This window comes from Rana temporaria, chromosome 12, assembly GCF_905171775.1.
Source record: "Rana temporaria chromosome 12, aRanTem1.1, whole genome shotgun sequence".
NCBI lineage: Eukaryota > Metazoa > Chordata > Amphibia > Anura > Ranidae > Rana > Rana temporaria.
This window is the reverse complement of record NC_053500.1, coordinates 125,913,221-125,927,347: the sequence shown is the minus strand read 5'-3', so window position 1 is coordinate 125,927,347 and position 14,127 is coordinate 125,913,221. Positions and strand designations below refer to the sequence as shown.

General features: G+C 46.4%; 1 protein-coding gene across 2 annotated transcripts in view; it reads left to right on the top strand.

Annotated features, from left to right (window-relative positions):
* Positions 1-6,722, top strand: part of LOC120918788 (glutenin, high molecular weight subunit DX5-like) — a 44,128-nt gene extending 37,406 nt beyond the window's left edge. For both annotated transcript variants that reach the window (XM_040330582.1, XM_040330583.1), the window contains one exon: positions 5,388-6,722. In XM_040330582.1, coding sequence (XP_040186516.1) covers positions 5,388-6,500 — 1,113 coding nt within the window. In that variant the 3' untranslated portion in view covers positions 6,501-6,722. The remainder of the gene's footprint in view (positions 1-5,387) is intronic.
* Positions 6,723-14,127: the final 7,405 nt, after the last annotated feature.

Sequence of the window (14,127 nt, the reverse complement as noted above, 5' to 3'; positions counted from 1 at the left end):
CCTGCCGCCATCCCCATGAGTCGGACCATGGGTCCCGCGGACTCAATCGCCTTGATCGTCTCACAGAAGTATAGAGCGGGGAGATGCTTGTGTAAACAAGCATCTCCCCGCTCTGACTAGTGACAATGACACTGATCTCGGCTCTGTGTACTCGGAGCGGAGTTCAGTGTCATGTAACACAGAGCCCATCCCCCTACAGTAAGAAACACTATGCAGGGAACATTTAATCCCTACAGTGCGACCTAGTGGTTAACCCCTTCACTGACAGTGTCATTTTCACAGTAAACAGTGCATTTTTATAGCACTGTTCGCTGTGAAAATGACAATGGTCCCAAAAATGTGTCAAAAGTGTGATTAGTGATGTGTCATTCGTAGCCACTCCCGCTAACACTTAGAATAACTCCCTAGGACACACTTAACCCCTTCAGCGACCCTACAGGTTAACCCCTTCACTGCCATTTTTTTACAGTATCAGTGTATTTTTATAGCACTGATCACTGTAAAAATTACAATGGTCCCAAAATGGTGTCCAATGTGTCCGCCATAATATCGCAGTCATGAAAAAAAATCACTGATCGCCGCCATTACTAGTAAAAAAAAATGCCATAAAACTATCCCCTATTTTGTAAACGCGATAACTTTTGCGCAAATCAATCAATAAACACTTAAAATATGTAGAAGAATGATTTTTTAGGTATTTTTTGGGGATCTTTATTATAGCAAAAAGTTAAAAATATTGGGCCAGATTCAGGTACCTGCGCCGCGGCGTAACGTATCCCGTTTACGTTACATCGCTGCAAGTTTTCAGCGTAAGTGCTTGTTATGTCCCCTGGACACTCTGTGTCTCTCAGGTGCTGCTGGCAATGCTGCCAGTATCTGCTCAGCAAGTTACACACACAGGCCGATGTACTACTTAACCAGAGCAAGCTTTATTACTCAGAACATTATGGCATTCTTACATGGAGGAGTCTTATTCCAAACAGCTTCTGTCCTTATCAGATGTAATCCCTTCTCAGCCTCATGTGTCTGCTTCCAGTTCCCCTCACACACTGTCTGACTTCCTGGTACAGCTCCTCCTCCCCCATCATGCATCAGGAGAAAGAGGGTAAAGGTCACAGTGATCTATCACAAACATCACAGTGCTTGATTCACAAAGCACTTGCCTGTAAACTTACAGGGGTGTAACGTAAAGGCGTCCGGCGCAAGCCCACCTAATTCAAATGGGGGCGTGTACCATTTAAATTAGGCGCGCTCCTGCACCGGACGTACTGTGCATGCTCCGTTTTCAAATTCCCGCCGTGCTTTGTGCAAAGTGACGTAATTTTTTTGAACGGCGACGTGCGTAACGTACTTTCGTATTCCCGGACGTCTTGCGCAAAAAAAAAATATTTTGAAATTCGACGCGGGAACGACGGCCATACTTTAACATGGCTCGTCTAAAGTTAAGCCATGTAAAAGCATGCTTAACTTTGCGACGGGAAAAAATGACTAGCGACGACGTAACGAGCGCGAAAACCTTCGTGGATCGCCGTAAAAGCTCATTTGCATACCCGATGCTGGAAAACGACACGAACTACACCCAGCGACGGCCGAAGTATTGCAGCCTAAGATCCGAAGGCGTACAAAGCTGTAAGCCTGTCGGATCTTAGCCAAAAGCCGTCGTATCTTGTTTGTGAATCACAAATTTAGATACGACGCGGCAAATTTGAAAATACGCCGGAGTATCGGTAGATACTCTGGCGTATCTCTTCTGTGAATCTGGCCCATTGCATTTTTTTCAAAATTATCTCTCTATTTTTGTTTATAGCGCAAAAAAAAAAAAAACGCAGAGGTGATCAAATACCACCAAAAGAAAGCTCTATTTGTGGGGGAAAAAAAAGGACGTTCATTTTGTTTGGGAGCCACGTCGCACGACCGCGCAATTGTCAGTTAAATCGACGCAGTGCCAAATCGCAAAAAGTGGCCTGGTCCTTTAGCTGCAAGATGGTTCGGGGCTAAAGTGGTTAATGAGGAAATAAAATAAACTAAAATGATTTTAGCAAATGGCTGCAATATAACAGAGTGAAAAATTTAAGGGGATCTGAATACTTTCTGTACTCACTGTATTTTAAGCACATACTTACATGTTACCATAAACGCATTTTTCCCTAAATGCATGAGGCTTAAATGCATGCTGGCATGTTTTCATTTATACTGCATAAATATATGCCTATTATACAGTTTAATCCAACTAAACACATATGTGCTTGGTTGCATTAAACAACATACATATGCAGGGCAGATCTGCCCTATACACTAGCTACGCAAGCTGCATAGGGCCCCGAGTAATACTCGGGGCCCCCCCGATTTTTCCCCGCAGCCGCCGTCACCAGAGGGCCGGGCGGATACAATGTCTCCCCTGGTCGCCATTTTCTTGTAGACCAAATAATAGGAATTGAGCTGGGATCACTACTGAGATGGGCATTGATACATGTACTAGGAGGGGTACTGGGGCAGGCACTGAGACAGGTACAGGGAGGAGTAATGAGAAGGTACTGGGAGGGGTGATGGGAGGAATAATGAGAGGGGTAATTGGAGAGAAACTATGAGGGGTACTGAGAGGGGTACTGGGATCACTACTGAGACTGCATTGATACATGTACTGAGAGGGGTACTGGAACAGGCATTGAGATAGATACAGGGAGGAGTAGCGAGAGTGGTACTGGGAGGGGTGATGGGAGGAATAATGAGAGGGGTACTTGGGGAGAAATTATGAGGGGTACTGAGACAGGTACTGAGAGGGGTACTGGGACAGGCACTGAAACAGTTACAGGGAGGAGTAATGAGAAGGTACTGGCAGGGGTGATGGGAGGAATAATGAGAGGGGTACTTGGAGAGAAACTATGAGGGGTTCTGAGACAGGTACTGAGAGGGGTACTGGGATTACTACTGAGACGGGCATTGATACATGTACTGAGAGGGGTACTGGAACAGGCAGAGACAGATACAGGGAGGAATAGTGAGAGCGGTGATGGGAGGAATAATGAGAGGGGTACTTGGAGAGAAACTGAGGCAGGGCTCAAAATTTCAAGTCCTGAGCCACTAGCCAGGCCTTAAGAGTTACTAGCCACTAGTTGCACCACCCAACCCCTCCCCTGCCTCACCCCTAAGTCTGCCCCTAAACACACCCTTGTAAATTATCTCATGAAATTACACTGTTAAATGTTTTAAGCAGAATTAAGTTCCAAAAATAAATATTAACAACAACGTTGACAATCACGTGCCCCATGAATTGCAGCGTCACCGTGCCCTATAAATTGCAGCGTTGCAGTGCCCCATCAAATGCAGCGTCACCGTGGCCCATCAAATGCAGTTTCACCGTGCCCCTTTAAATGCAGTTTCACCGTGCCCCTTTTAAATGCAGTTTCTCCGTGCCCCTTTAAATGCAGTTTCTCCGTGCCCCTTTAAATGCAGTTTCTCCGTGCCCCTTTAAATGCAGTTTCTCCGTGCCCCTTTAAATGCAGTTTCTCCGTGCCCCTTTAAATGCAGTTTCTCCCTGCCCCTTTAAATGCAGTTTCTCCCTGCCCCTTTAAATGCATCTCACTGTGCCCCATCACTCCAGATTCACCATTGTCGCCTGGTTCACACACACACACACACACAGCGGACATCTCCCACTCACTGTGTGTTAAGGAGCTGGGTCTGTGTTCGACAGCTCCGTGTAACAAGATCCCACCCCCCCTAGACCAGCTTGTGTGATAGGCGGATCACTGAATCAATTTACTATCACACAAGCTGGTCTAGGGGGGCGGGATCTTGTTACACGGAGCCGCCGAACAGACCCAGCTCCGTAACACACAGTGGGAGATGTCCACTGTGTGCGTGTGAGGAGGAGACAGCGGCGGCTTCAGTCCAGCCATGCCGCTCTGTGTTCTCTGCTGACAGTTTCCTGGCTGATCACTTCAGCCAGGAAACTGTCAGCCTGCTCTGTCCCTATACCTAACTCGCCCTGCATTAAATTCCACTCGCAAAATGCGAGCATGTGAGTGGAATTTTTGAGGGCTGCTATGAGGGGTACTGAGACGGGTACTGAGAGGGGTACTGAGAATGCCTGGTGTAAGGGGGACTCCGCTGGCAATGCCTGGTGTAAGGAGGCACTCCGCTGGGAGTGCCTGGTGTAAGGGGGGACTCCGCTGGGAGTGCCTGGTGTAAGGGGGGACTCCGCTGGGAGTGCCTGGTGTACGGAGGGGCTCTGGGCTTCCATCCACTGATTCTGCATTATGGTGAGTTAAATAATTTCATTCTATATTACAATGTAATAATAGAAATAATGCACTTCAATCATCCTGACACCATAACATCCATGGTGGCGGGATGATTGAAGCACCAACACCAGATGTTTGGAGGATCTTTATCTGCTAATTTTCACCTAATTTTACCACAGAAAAGCTGGGAAAACTTATTGACTTGAGTATAAGCCTAGGGCACGGCCGATCCTAGGGTCACAGGCACCTGGGTGCAGAAATATTTCTGGCGCCCCCATATGGGCGTTGTCATTTTACTAACTCCCCCCCTTTACAAATGTTTCTATGGCAATGACTCAACCACAGAGCTGCTCCCCCACAAAGTCTTCATTAACCTGGGATCCTTACATGATCTCTTGACAATACAGAGTCTGTTAGATGTTCGGCGCCCCCAGCTCTGCGGGCGCCAGTGTGCAATGCACCCTGTGCACCCTTCCTAGGATCGGCCCTGGCTTAGGGTGTCCATCTGCTTGCCTCACTGTGTCCATGCGCATGCCTCACTGTGTCCTGACTAGACTTACGTTTAACATGGGAGTATATAGAAGGGGTGCCCAGCTTTGAAAAATCGGTGCTCCCCGGCCGTAGGTCCCCCAGCCAACAAACCTTGCACACTTATAGAGGAAGAGTGAGGCTATATGTGTGCCAAGATTGGGGTCCAGGGGCCTACGGACGGCCGGTACCGGGTCTCCAAAGTTACCGAAGAAATTACCGTTTAACATGGGAGTCTATGGAAGGGGTGCTCGACTTTGAAAAATCGTTGTTTCCCGGCCGTAGGTCACCAGGACAGCAAACTTTGCACACTTGTGTCCATTCACATATAGGTGGCGTATAACTCAGTTAGTTATTATGGCTGCTCTGTGTCCCATGATGTACTCTAAGAAAAGGATGTTACAGATAAGCTGTAGAAAAAAGAAAATGTATGAGCCATGTGCTTAAGTGGCTTGAGCCACCGGGTGTTGCATTCAGGCAGCCAATGTAAGTGTATGGGGATGCAGTCACTGCACAGACCCAACTGTTTGCTCTAAATTGTGTGAATGAGGCCTTACAGTATTGTCACATTTACAAACTGCGGGACCTAAACATTTTGTGTGTTTTGGTATGCAGGGCGGGAGCCAATGCGGTTGTGACCCAGGCCAACAACCACAAGACCCAGGCCAACAACCACAAGACCCAGGCCAACAACCACAAGACCCAGGCCAACAACCTCAAGACCCAGGCCAACAACCTCAAGACCCAGGCCAACAACCTCAAGACCCAGGCCAACAACCTCAAGACCCAGGCCAACAACCTCAAGACCCAGGCCAACAACCTCAAGACCCAGGCCAACAACCTCAAGACCCAGGCCAACAACCTCAAGACCCAGGCCAACAACCTCAAGACCCAGGCCAACAACCTCAAGACCCAGGCCAACAACCTCAAGACCCAGGCCAACAACCTCAAGACCCAGGCCAACAACCTCAAGACCCAGGCCAACAACCTCAAGACCCAGGCCAACAACCTCAAGACCCAGGCCAACAACCTCAAGACCCAGGCCAACAACCTCAAGACCCAGGCCAACAACCTCAAGACCCAGGCCAACAACCACAAGACCCAGGCCAACAACCACAAGACCCAGGCCAACAACCACAAGACCCAGGCCAACAACCACAAGACCCAGGCCAACAACCACAAGACCCAGGCCAACAACCACAAGACCCAGGCCAACAACCACAAGACCCAGGCCAACAACCTCAAGACCCAGGCCAACAACCACAAGACCCAGGCCAACAACCACAAGACCCAGGCCAACAACCACAAGACCCAGGCCAACAACCACAAGACCCAGGCCAACAACCACAAGACCCAGGCCAACAACCTCAAGACCCAGGCCAACAACCACAAGACCCAGGCCAACAACCACAAGACCCAGGCCAACAACCACAAGACCCAGGCCAACAACCACAAGACCCAGGCCAACAACCTCAAGACCCAGGCCAACAACCTCAAGACCCAGGCCAACAACCTCAAGACCCAGGCCAACAACCTCAAGACCCAGGCCAACAACCTCAAGACCCAGGCCAACAACCTCAAGACCCAGGCCAACAACCTCAAGACCCAGGCCAACAACCTCAAGACCCAGGCCAACAACCTCAAGACCCAGGCCAACAACCTCAAGACCCAGGCCAACAACCAGGAATACCAGGAGGACAACCAGGAGGGGAACAAGGACAAGGATAACAACCAGGCCAAGAAAAGAAGAATAGGAAGGACTTGGCGGATTTAAACTCGTGGGATGTGGCTTGTGCTTTTCTAAAAATCATTGCTCATTCTTACTTGCTTGCACAAACATTTATGAGTAACTAATCAACCCAAGGCTTGTACACGCATTTTACGCATGTCATGTGGGAGAGAATACCTTCCACATTCAATGCATCTCTGACAATAAATTTCAGCATCATACATTTTGGTATTCTGAGTCTTTCTTTTATGAGTTAAAACATTTATGTGTGTGTATCATTTTTAAGATCCGGGGTGACTGTACTTTAAAGGCTTTCCCACCCACTTTTATTTAAAGGAAACAAAGTTCTAAAAAAATAACAGCAATTTCCCTCGCAAAAGGGGTTCCACCATTACTGTATATACAAACCTTCAGGCTCCTGGCTTACTCACTTGCAGCACTGCTGCTTCAGACCTCACACCTAGGCCTTTGGGTTGCTCCCCAGAGTGTATGCTCACGCTTCCAGCAGCAGCTTCCCTCTCCTAGGGAACGTGGGTGTCCTCCTGACACTCGTACACAGGCGTTGTGTCTTTAGGGTGAAATCCTCACTCCTCGGCCAGGAATTCCAAGTGGGAGCCCTGAGCCAGGGGTGTACCTAGAGCATTTGGCACCCAGGGCGGATCTTATATCTGGCACCCCCCACGTTAAAATGTAAAAAAACACCCCACTGTGCCCCCTGCATACCTCTGCATCCCCCAATATATCTTTGTCTCTACCCCCTCTTCGCAACCTCTGGACCACTTTACATTACACAGCACCCTGCACCTCTGGGCCCCTTTTATATTATACAGCACTCTGGACCCCTATACACAGCACCCTGCACCCCTTTTACAATATACAGCGCCCTGCACCTCTGGTACCCTTTACACAGCACCATGCACCTCTTGACCCCTTTATATTACACAGCACTCTGCATGTGACAGAGACCCCCCCCCCCCCAGACACTTCCTACCTTAATCATGCAGCCAGAGAAAGATACAGCAGTGCTGAACAGAGGGCAGAAACTGGCTCTGCTCTCCCTGGCTGCCCTGTCACCACGCCGCAGCACAGGTGTGCAAATCAGCATGCCTGTCTTTGTAAAAACAAGGCTGAAAATGCTAATATGCACAGTGACATGGGGAGGGGGCTAGGAGCTGTTATTTAGAAAAGGCAAATCCACTTGGAAGTGCAGTTGCTGTAAATATGAGGGGTAGATCTGAAATGAGAGGAAGCTCTGCTGATTTTATTATCCATCCATGTGCAAGCCAAAATGCTGTTTTTTATTTCCCTTGCATGTCCCCCACAGGTCTACAGCAACTGCAATTTCAAGTGCACTTTGCACCTGTTGTGCAAAGTGGAAATGCCTTTTGTAAATAACCCCCAGGGTCGCTTTTCATATATTCATACATACATATATATATATATATATATATATATATATATATATATATATATACAGTGATGAAAATAAGTATTTGAACACCCTGCTATTTTGCAAGTTCTCCCACTTGGAAATCATGGAGGGGTCTGAACTTGTTATCGTAGGTGCATGTCCACTGTGAGAGACATAATCAAAAACAAAAAATCCAGAAATCACAATGTATGATTTTTTTTAACTATTTATTTGTATGATACAGCTGCAAATAAGTATTTGAACACCTGAGAAAATCAATGTTAATATTTGGTACAGTAGCCTTTGTTTGCAATTACAGAGGTCAAACGTTTCTTGTAGTTTTTCACCAGGTTTGCACACACTGGAGGAGGGATTTTGGCCCACTCCTCCACACAGATCTTCTCTAGATCAGTCAGGTTTCTGGGCTGTCGCTGAGAAACACGGAGTTTGAGCTCCCTCCAAAGATTCTCTATTGGGTTTAGGTCTGGAGACTGGCTAGGCCACGCCAGAACCTTGATATGCTTCTTACAGAGCCACTCCTTGGTTATCCTGGCTGTGTGCTTCGTGTCATTGTCATGTTGGAAGACCCAGCCTCGACCCATCTTCAAAGCTCTAACTGAGGGAAGGAGGTTGCTGCCCAAAATCTCGCAATACATGGCCCCCGGTCATCCTCTGCTTAATACAGTGCAGTCGCCCTGTCCCATGTGCAGAAAAACACCCCCAAAGCATGATGCTACCACCCCCATGCTTCACAGTAGGGGTGGTGTTCTTGGGATGGTACTCATCATTCTTCTTCCTCCAAACACGGTTAGTGGAATTATGACCAAAAAGTTCTATTTTGGTCTCATCTGACCACATGACTTTCTCCCATGACTCCTCTGGATCATCCAAATGGTCATTGGCAAACTTAAGACGGGCCTTGACATGTGCTGGTTTAAGCAGGGGAACCTTCCGTGCCATGCATGATTTCAAACCATGACGTCTTAGTGTATTACCAACAGTAACCTTGGAAACGGTGGTCCCAGCTCTTTTCAGGTCATTGACCAGCTCCTCCCGTGTAGTCCTGGGCTGATTTCTCACCTTTCTAAGGATCATTGAGACCCCACGAGGTGAGATTTTGCATGGAGCCCCAGTCCGAGGGAGATTGACAGTCATGTTTAGCTTCTTCCATTTTCTAATGATTGCTCCAACAGTGGACCTTTTTTCACCAAGCTGCTTGGCAATTTCCCCGTAGCCCTTTCCAGCCTTGTGGAGGTGTACAATTTTGTCTCTAGTGTCTTTGGACAGCTCTTTGGTCTTGGCCATGTTAGTAGTTGGATTCTTACTGATTGTATGGGGTGGACAGGTGTCTTTATGCAGCTAATGACCTCAAACAGGTGCATCTAATTTAGGATAATAAATGGAGTGGAGGTGGACATTTTAAAGGCAGACTAACAGGTCTTTGAGGGTCAGAATTCTAGCTGATAGACAGGTGTTCAAATACTTATTTGCAGCTGTATCATACAAATAAATAGTTAAAAAATCCTAAATTGTGATTTCTGGAATTTTTTTTTTTGATTATGTCTCTCACAGTGGACATGCACCTACGATAACAAGTTCAGACCCCTCCATGATTTCCAAGTGGGAGAACTTGCAAAATAGCAGGGTGTTCAAATACTTATTTTCCTCTATATATATATAATATTTCTAGCGAATGAAGGTGTTGGGTGTGTCCTCATCCCTTAAAGTGGTACAAGATAAAGGGAATAGAGGGGATTATTACTAGTGTTGAGCAGAATTGCCATATTCGATTTTGCGATATATCACGAAAATATAGTCGAATATTCGAGATATATTCGCTAAATTCGAATATTCGTGATATTTTATCGAAATGAAATTATTGCAAATTTTTCGCTATTGCGAATGCGAAAATAATTGCGAATTTTCGACAACTGCGGTAGGAGCACTCTGATTGGCTCAGAATATTCTTGATATTTTTTCGAAATTTCGCAAAATGCGAATGCGATATTTATTACGCAGTTTCGACAAATGCTGTAGGAGCACTCTGGCTCAGAATATTCGTGATATTTTATCGAAATTTCGCAAAATGCGAATGCGATATTTATTGCGCAATTTCGACAAATGCTGTAGGAGCACTCTGGCTCAGAATATTCGTGATATTTTATCGAAATTTCGCAATATTGCGAATGCGATAATTATTGCGGAAATTCCCCAAATGCTGTAGGAGCGCTCTGATTGGCTCATTCTGAAATCGAATATTCGAGATATTTTAGCGCAATTTCACAAAATGCGAATGCGAAATTGATTGCAGATATTTCGAAAACTGCTGTAGGAGCACTCTGAAATCGAATATTTGTGATATTTTAGCGAAAAAAATATTGCGATTGCGATATATATTGCGAATTTTCAATCGCGCGAACAACACGCGCCCATTTCCTGGACCCTTGCCAGTTTCCTACTTTATGATCGCATCGCAATATCAGAATGGTTGGAAGCAATTTCACACTCGCTGAGGAAAAGATGCTGATTAGTGTAAGTATTTTGACCACTGTTATTTCATTATCTTTAACTGCATTTTAGTCTAGTTTAAAAGTTAGTATAAAAGGTCAGATATTAGTATTTCCCAAACAATGTGTCTCCTGTTGTTACAAAACTACAACTCCCAGCATGCCTGGACAGCTGCAGAAAATGTGTATTTAGGCACTTTCCTTGTTATTTAACATTTTTTTGGACAGAGGACGTATGCGAACGTCCTGACTTCAGGGTCCTCAAGGCCCAAGGACGTTCGAATACATATTGCCCTTTAGATGTTGCAGAACTACAACTTCCAGCATGCCTGGGAATGCTGGCACTTCTAGTATTGTAAGTTCTGCAGGCCCACATTTTTCAGACCTTTATGCACGGGTCTCTAAACTGTGGCACCCTAGATGCAGCAAAAGTAAAATTCTTAGCATGCACTGACAGACCGTGGCTGATGGGAGTAGTAGTTTTGCAACAGCTGGAGGTGGACTGGTCTTGAAACCCTGAGTTAGGTAACAAACTCGTAGTGTTTTGCAACCATTCTGCCTCCAGCTGTTTTTTTTTCTGTTGAAAAGCCTGTGGCGTGCAAAACACAACCCAAAAACTCCACCCGGTGCAGGGAAAAATGTGCACACACATAGAGTGACATCACAAAAAACTGCGACGGGTGCATACGTCAGTGGTCCTCCGAAAAGGACCCGTCTCTGATCCCCCGGGGCGTTAGTCTCCTGACAGGGAAAAGAGTTACTGTGGCCCATACAGCCGAAGCCATATGGACCCATCTTGGTCCAAGCAGCCGAAGCCACAAGGACCCAACATCCTCGGAGGGACTGCCGAAACAGAACCCTCCTCGGTGAGGCTCCCCCGAAGGGAGACCCCATGAGAGCCGGTAAACCTAACCAGAAGGCCGAGTCCACCAACTCCCAAGACTTTCAGAGACCGGCCCGAGGACCAGCACCCTACTCGCCACACATAAAGTGCAAGCACCAAAACAAAAAGAGTGACAAACAAAACAGAACACGGGGAAAAATAATAAAAGAAAGTGGGGAAAAGGAAGATGGGAGAGTGAGGAAAGTGACCAATGTGAAATAATTCTGCCTCCAGCTGTTGCAAAACTACAACTCCCTGCATGCAACTGGCTGCAATTACCCCCCCCCTCTCCCCCAATGTGAATGTACAGGGTACATTCACATGGGCTGTGGCTTACAGTGTGCTTCTAGCTGAAGCAAATTTGGCGCTGCAGCTCAAACCCTCAGCGGGAAACTACTGTGAACCCCATGCCCCTCTGACTGTACCTTAAAAACACTACACCACACTAAATATAAATTAAAAAACAAAACATATACACATACCCCTACATAGCCACCCTCACCTCCACATTCAAAGAAAACATCTTGTACGGCACTGTTTCCTAAACGGAGCCTACAGCTGTTGCAAAACAACTCCCCGTTATTACCGGACAGCCATTAACTGTCCAGGCATGCTGGGAGTTAAAGTATAATTGTTGTACAGCTGGTGACAGTGAGCTACATGGTGTATCAGAGCATGCTGGTAGTTGTAGTTGTTAAATAACATCAACTCCATTATTTATTCAAAATTAATTCATCAAAAAGTCAAAAGAAACAAACATATTATTGTTCCTATATAAAGATAGGGATGAAAAAAAATAATCTATTGTACAGGCCCATTATAAGTGTCCAAAAATAATTATAGCGGTCAGATGAATAGCAACGCATATCTCCCCTATACGTGTATCCTGTGTTGTTAATCATATATACATAATTATGCAAATGATAATGGCTGCTATATTTATGCAAAAAAGGTGGCGACCGAAATGGCAGGATATAAAATCTGTCATGTTACCCCTGTCATTGATTAATAAGGCGAGAATGCTTCCAATTGTTGAATACCATAGATTTCCGTCATATATCCATAAGGCTTTAAACAAAAGTATTACAATATACTTTGTTCTTCATCTTGCAGAGGTTCCTAGAAAAGGGCTACGATCAGCTGCGCAGGCAGCCTGATAAAAAGGCCGTGGTCAGCGCCCTAATGACCTGGCGATCGTTAAAAAATGGTCTGACATGAAGAGGCGCCACATGGACCGTGTCAGGCGTATCCGGGATAAATATCATCCAGGTTATTGGTGACAGTTATGTTTTTTTTTTCCAAAGTGTATTTTGTGCGTGAACTCGAGAGAGGAGCCGGACTGCGGAGTAGGCAGGCCTCCCCCAGAGGCAATCTGCCACCTTTCTCCATGCCCCGGGTGGCAATGGCGGGTGTGAGGGGGTCCTCCCACACAGACCGTCCTACCTGCTCCGCTTCGAAGCCCAACGGGGCAGAGGGACTCCCTATAAGGGAGTGAGAGGATTTGCCCGCTCAACCAGCCCCGTTAGTCCTTCGCCTCTCTTTTTAGAGACCGCGTGGTCAAAGTGCCTGCATGTTAACCCAATATCGAGTGCGTGTGTAATTGTGGTGGTTTTTGTGGGAGGGGGGTGGGCGTACTAAGCGCAGGCTTACCTCGCATAGCACACCCACCGGGGGCCGGGCTGAGACCACCAAACTCAATTCACATGTAGCCGAGAGCGGGATCCGAACCCCTAGCTGCAGAGGTGAATCGCTTGTCAGCGCAGTGGCAATCGCGTTGAGCCACCGCAGCTCCTTTGGTGACAGTTATGTAAGGTCATATGTAATTAATGTAAGGTCAGATGTTGTTAACCCAGACGCCATGTTGTGGTAACATATATCACCACCAGCCAAGGTATTCATAGTACTGTTGAAAAAAGACATGGGACAGCAGACAGGAACACAGAAGTTATGTGGGAACATACTTTTCCCATTGCTTTGCATGGGACTTTAAACAAAAACCCCGACCCTCACCAATGGGGGTAGTTAAGGGATAAATTAACGATCCTATACTTTAAGTGGACGTATAAGTAACATGTGACCAAGTGTTATCGAAATATCTACAGCTGTTATGAAGTAACATGTATTTCCCATAGAGTTGAATGGGACTTTAAAGAAAAACCCCGACCATGGCAAATGGGGGTGGGTAAGGGTTAAACCACCTATCCTATGTTTGTGGCTGACATATAAGTAACCTGTGTGCCAAGTTTCATGTAAATATCTTTAGCCGTTTGGACGTGATGCTGGAACATACATGCACACACACGTTGAGTTTTATATATATAGATTCCCACTAAATTCCTGTGTTAGGCGTGGGGTTGTTATAGTAATCCCGTGTACTCCATCAGGCCCTTTTTTTAACATGAGATCGTCTGAACAAAACAAAGGAGACAAAAACAGCTCATTTTACCATGGTGGCAGCCCAGCTCACGCTCAGTCCCCTGTAGTGCCCACAAGACTCTTTAATATAACATTGTCCCATTGGTTAACTGTCTATATAAATTAATTTGTATTCATATACAATACAGCAGAGTACACAGAATTTGCATACGTCATTAGAAAACATTTTAACATATATGAACATTGTGTTATTATAGGAGCTTCTCTACCAGCTGTGCGCCCCAAGCGGACAAGGCGACAGGCCGCAGAGGAGGAGCAGGAGGAGGAGAGGGATGAGGAGGAGCAGCCAGGGCCATCCACATCACCATCCCCAGCTCCTGTGGAGGAGCAAGAGGAGGAGCTGCACCCCCCCCAAAACTTCTGGTGGAGTAGTGGGTGACGAAGAAGAG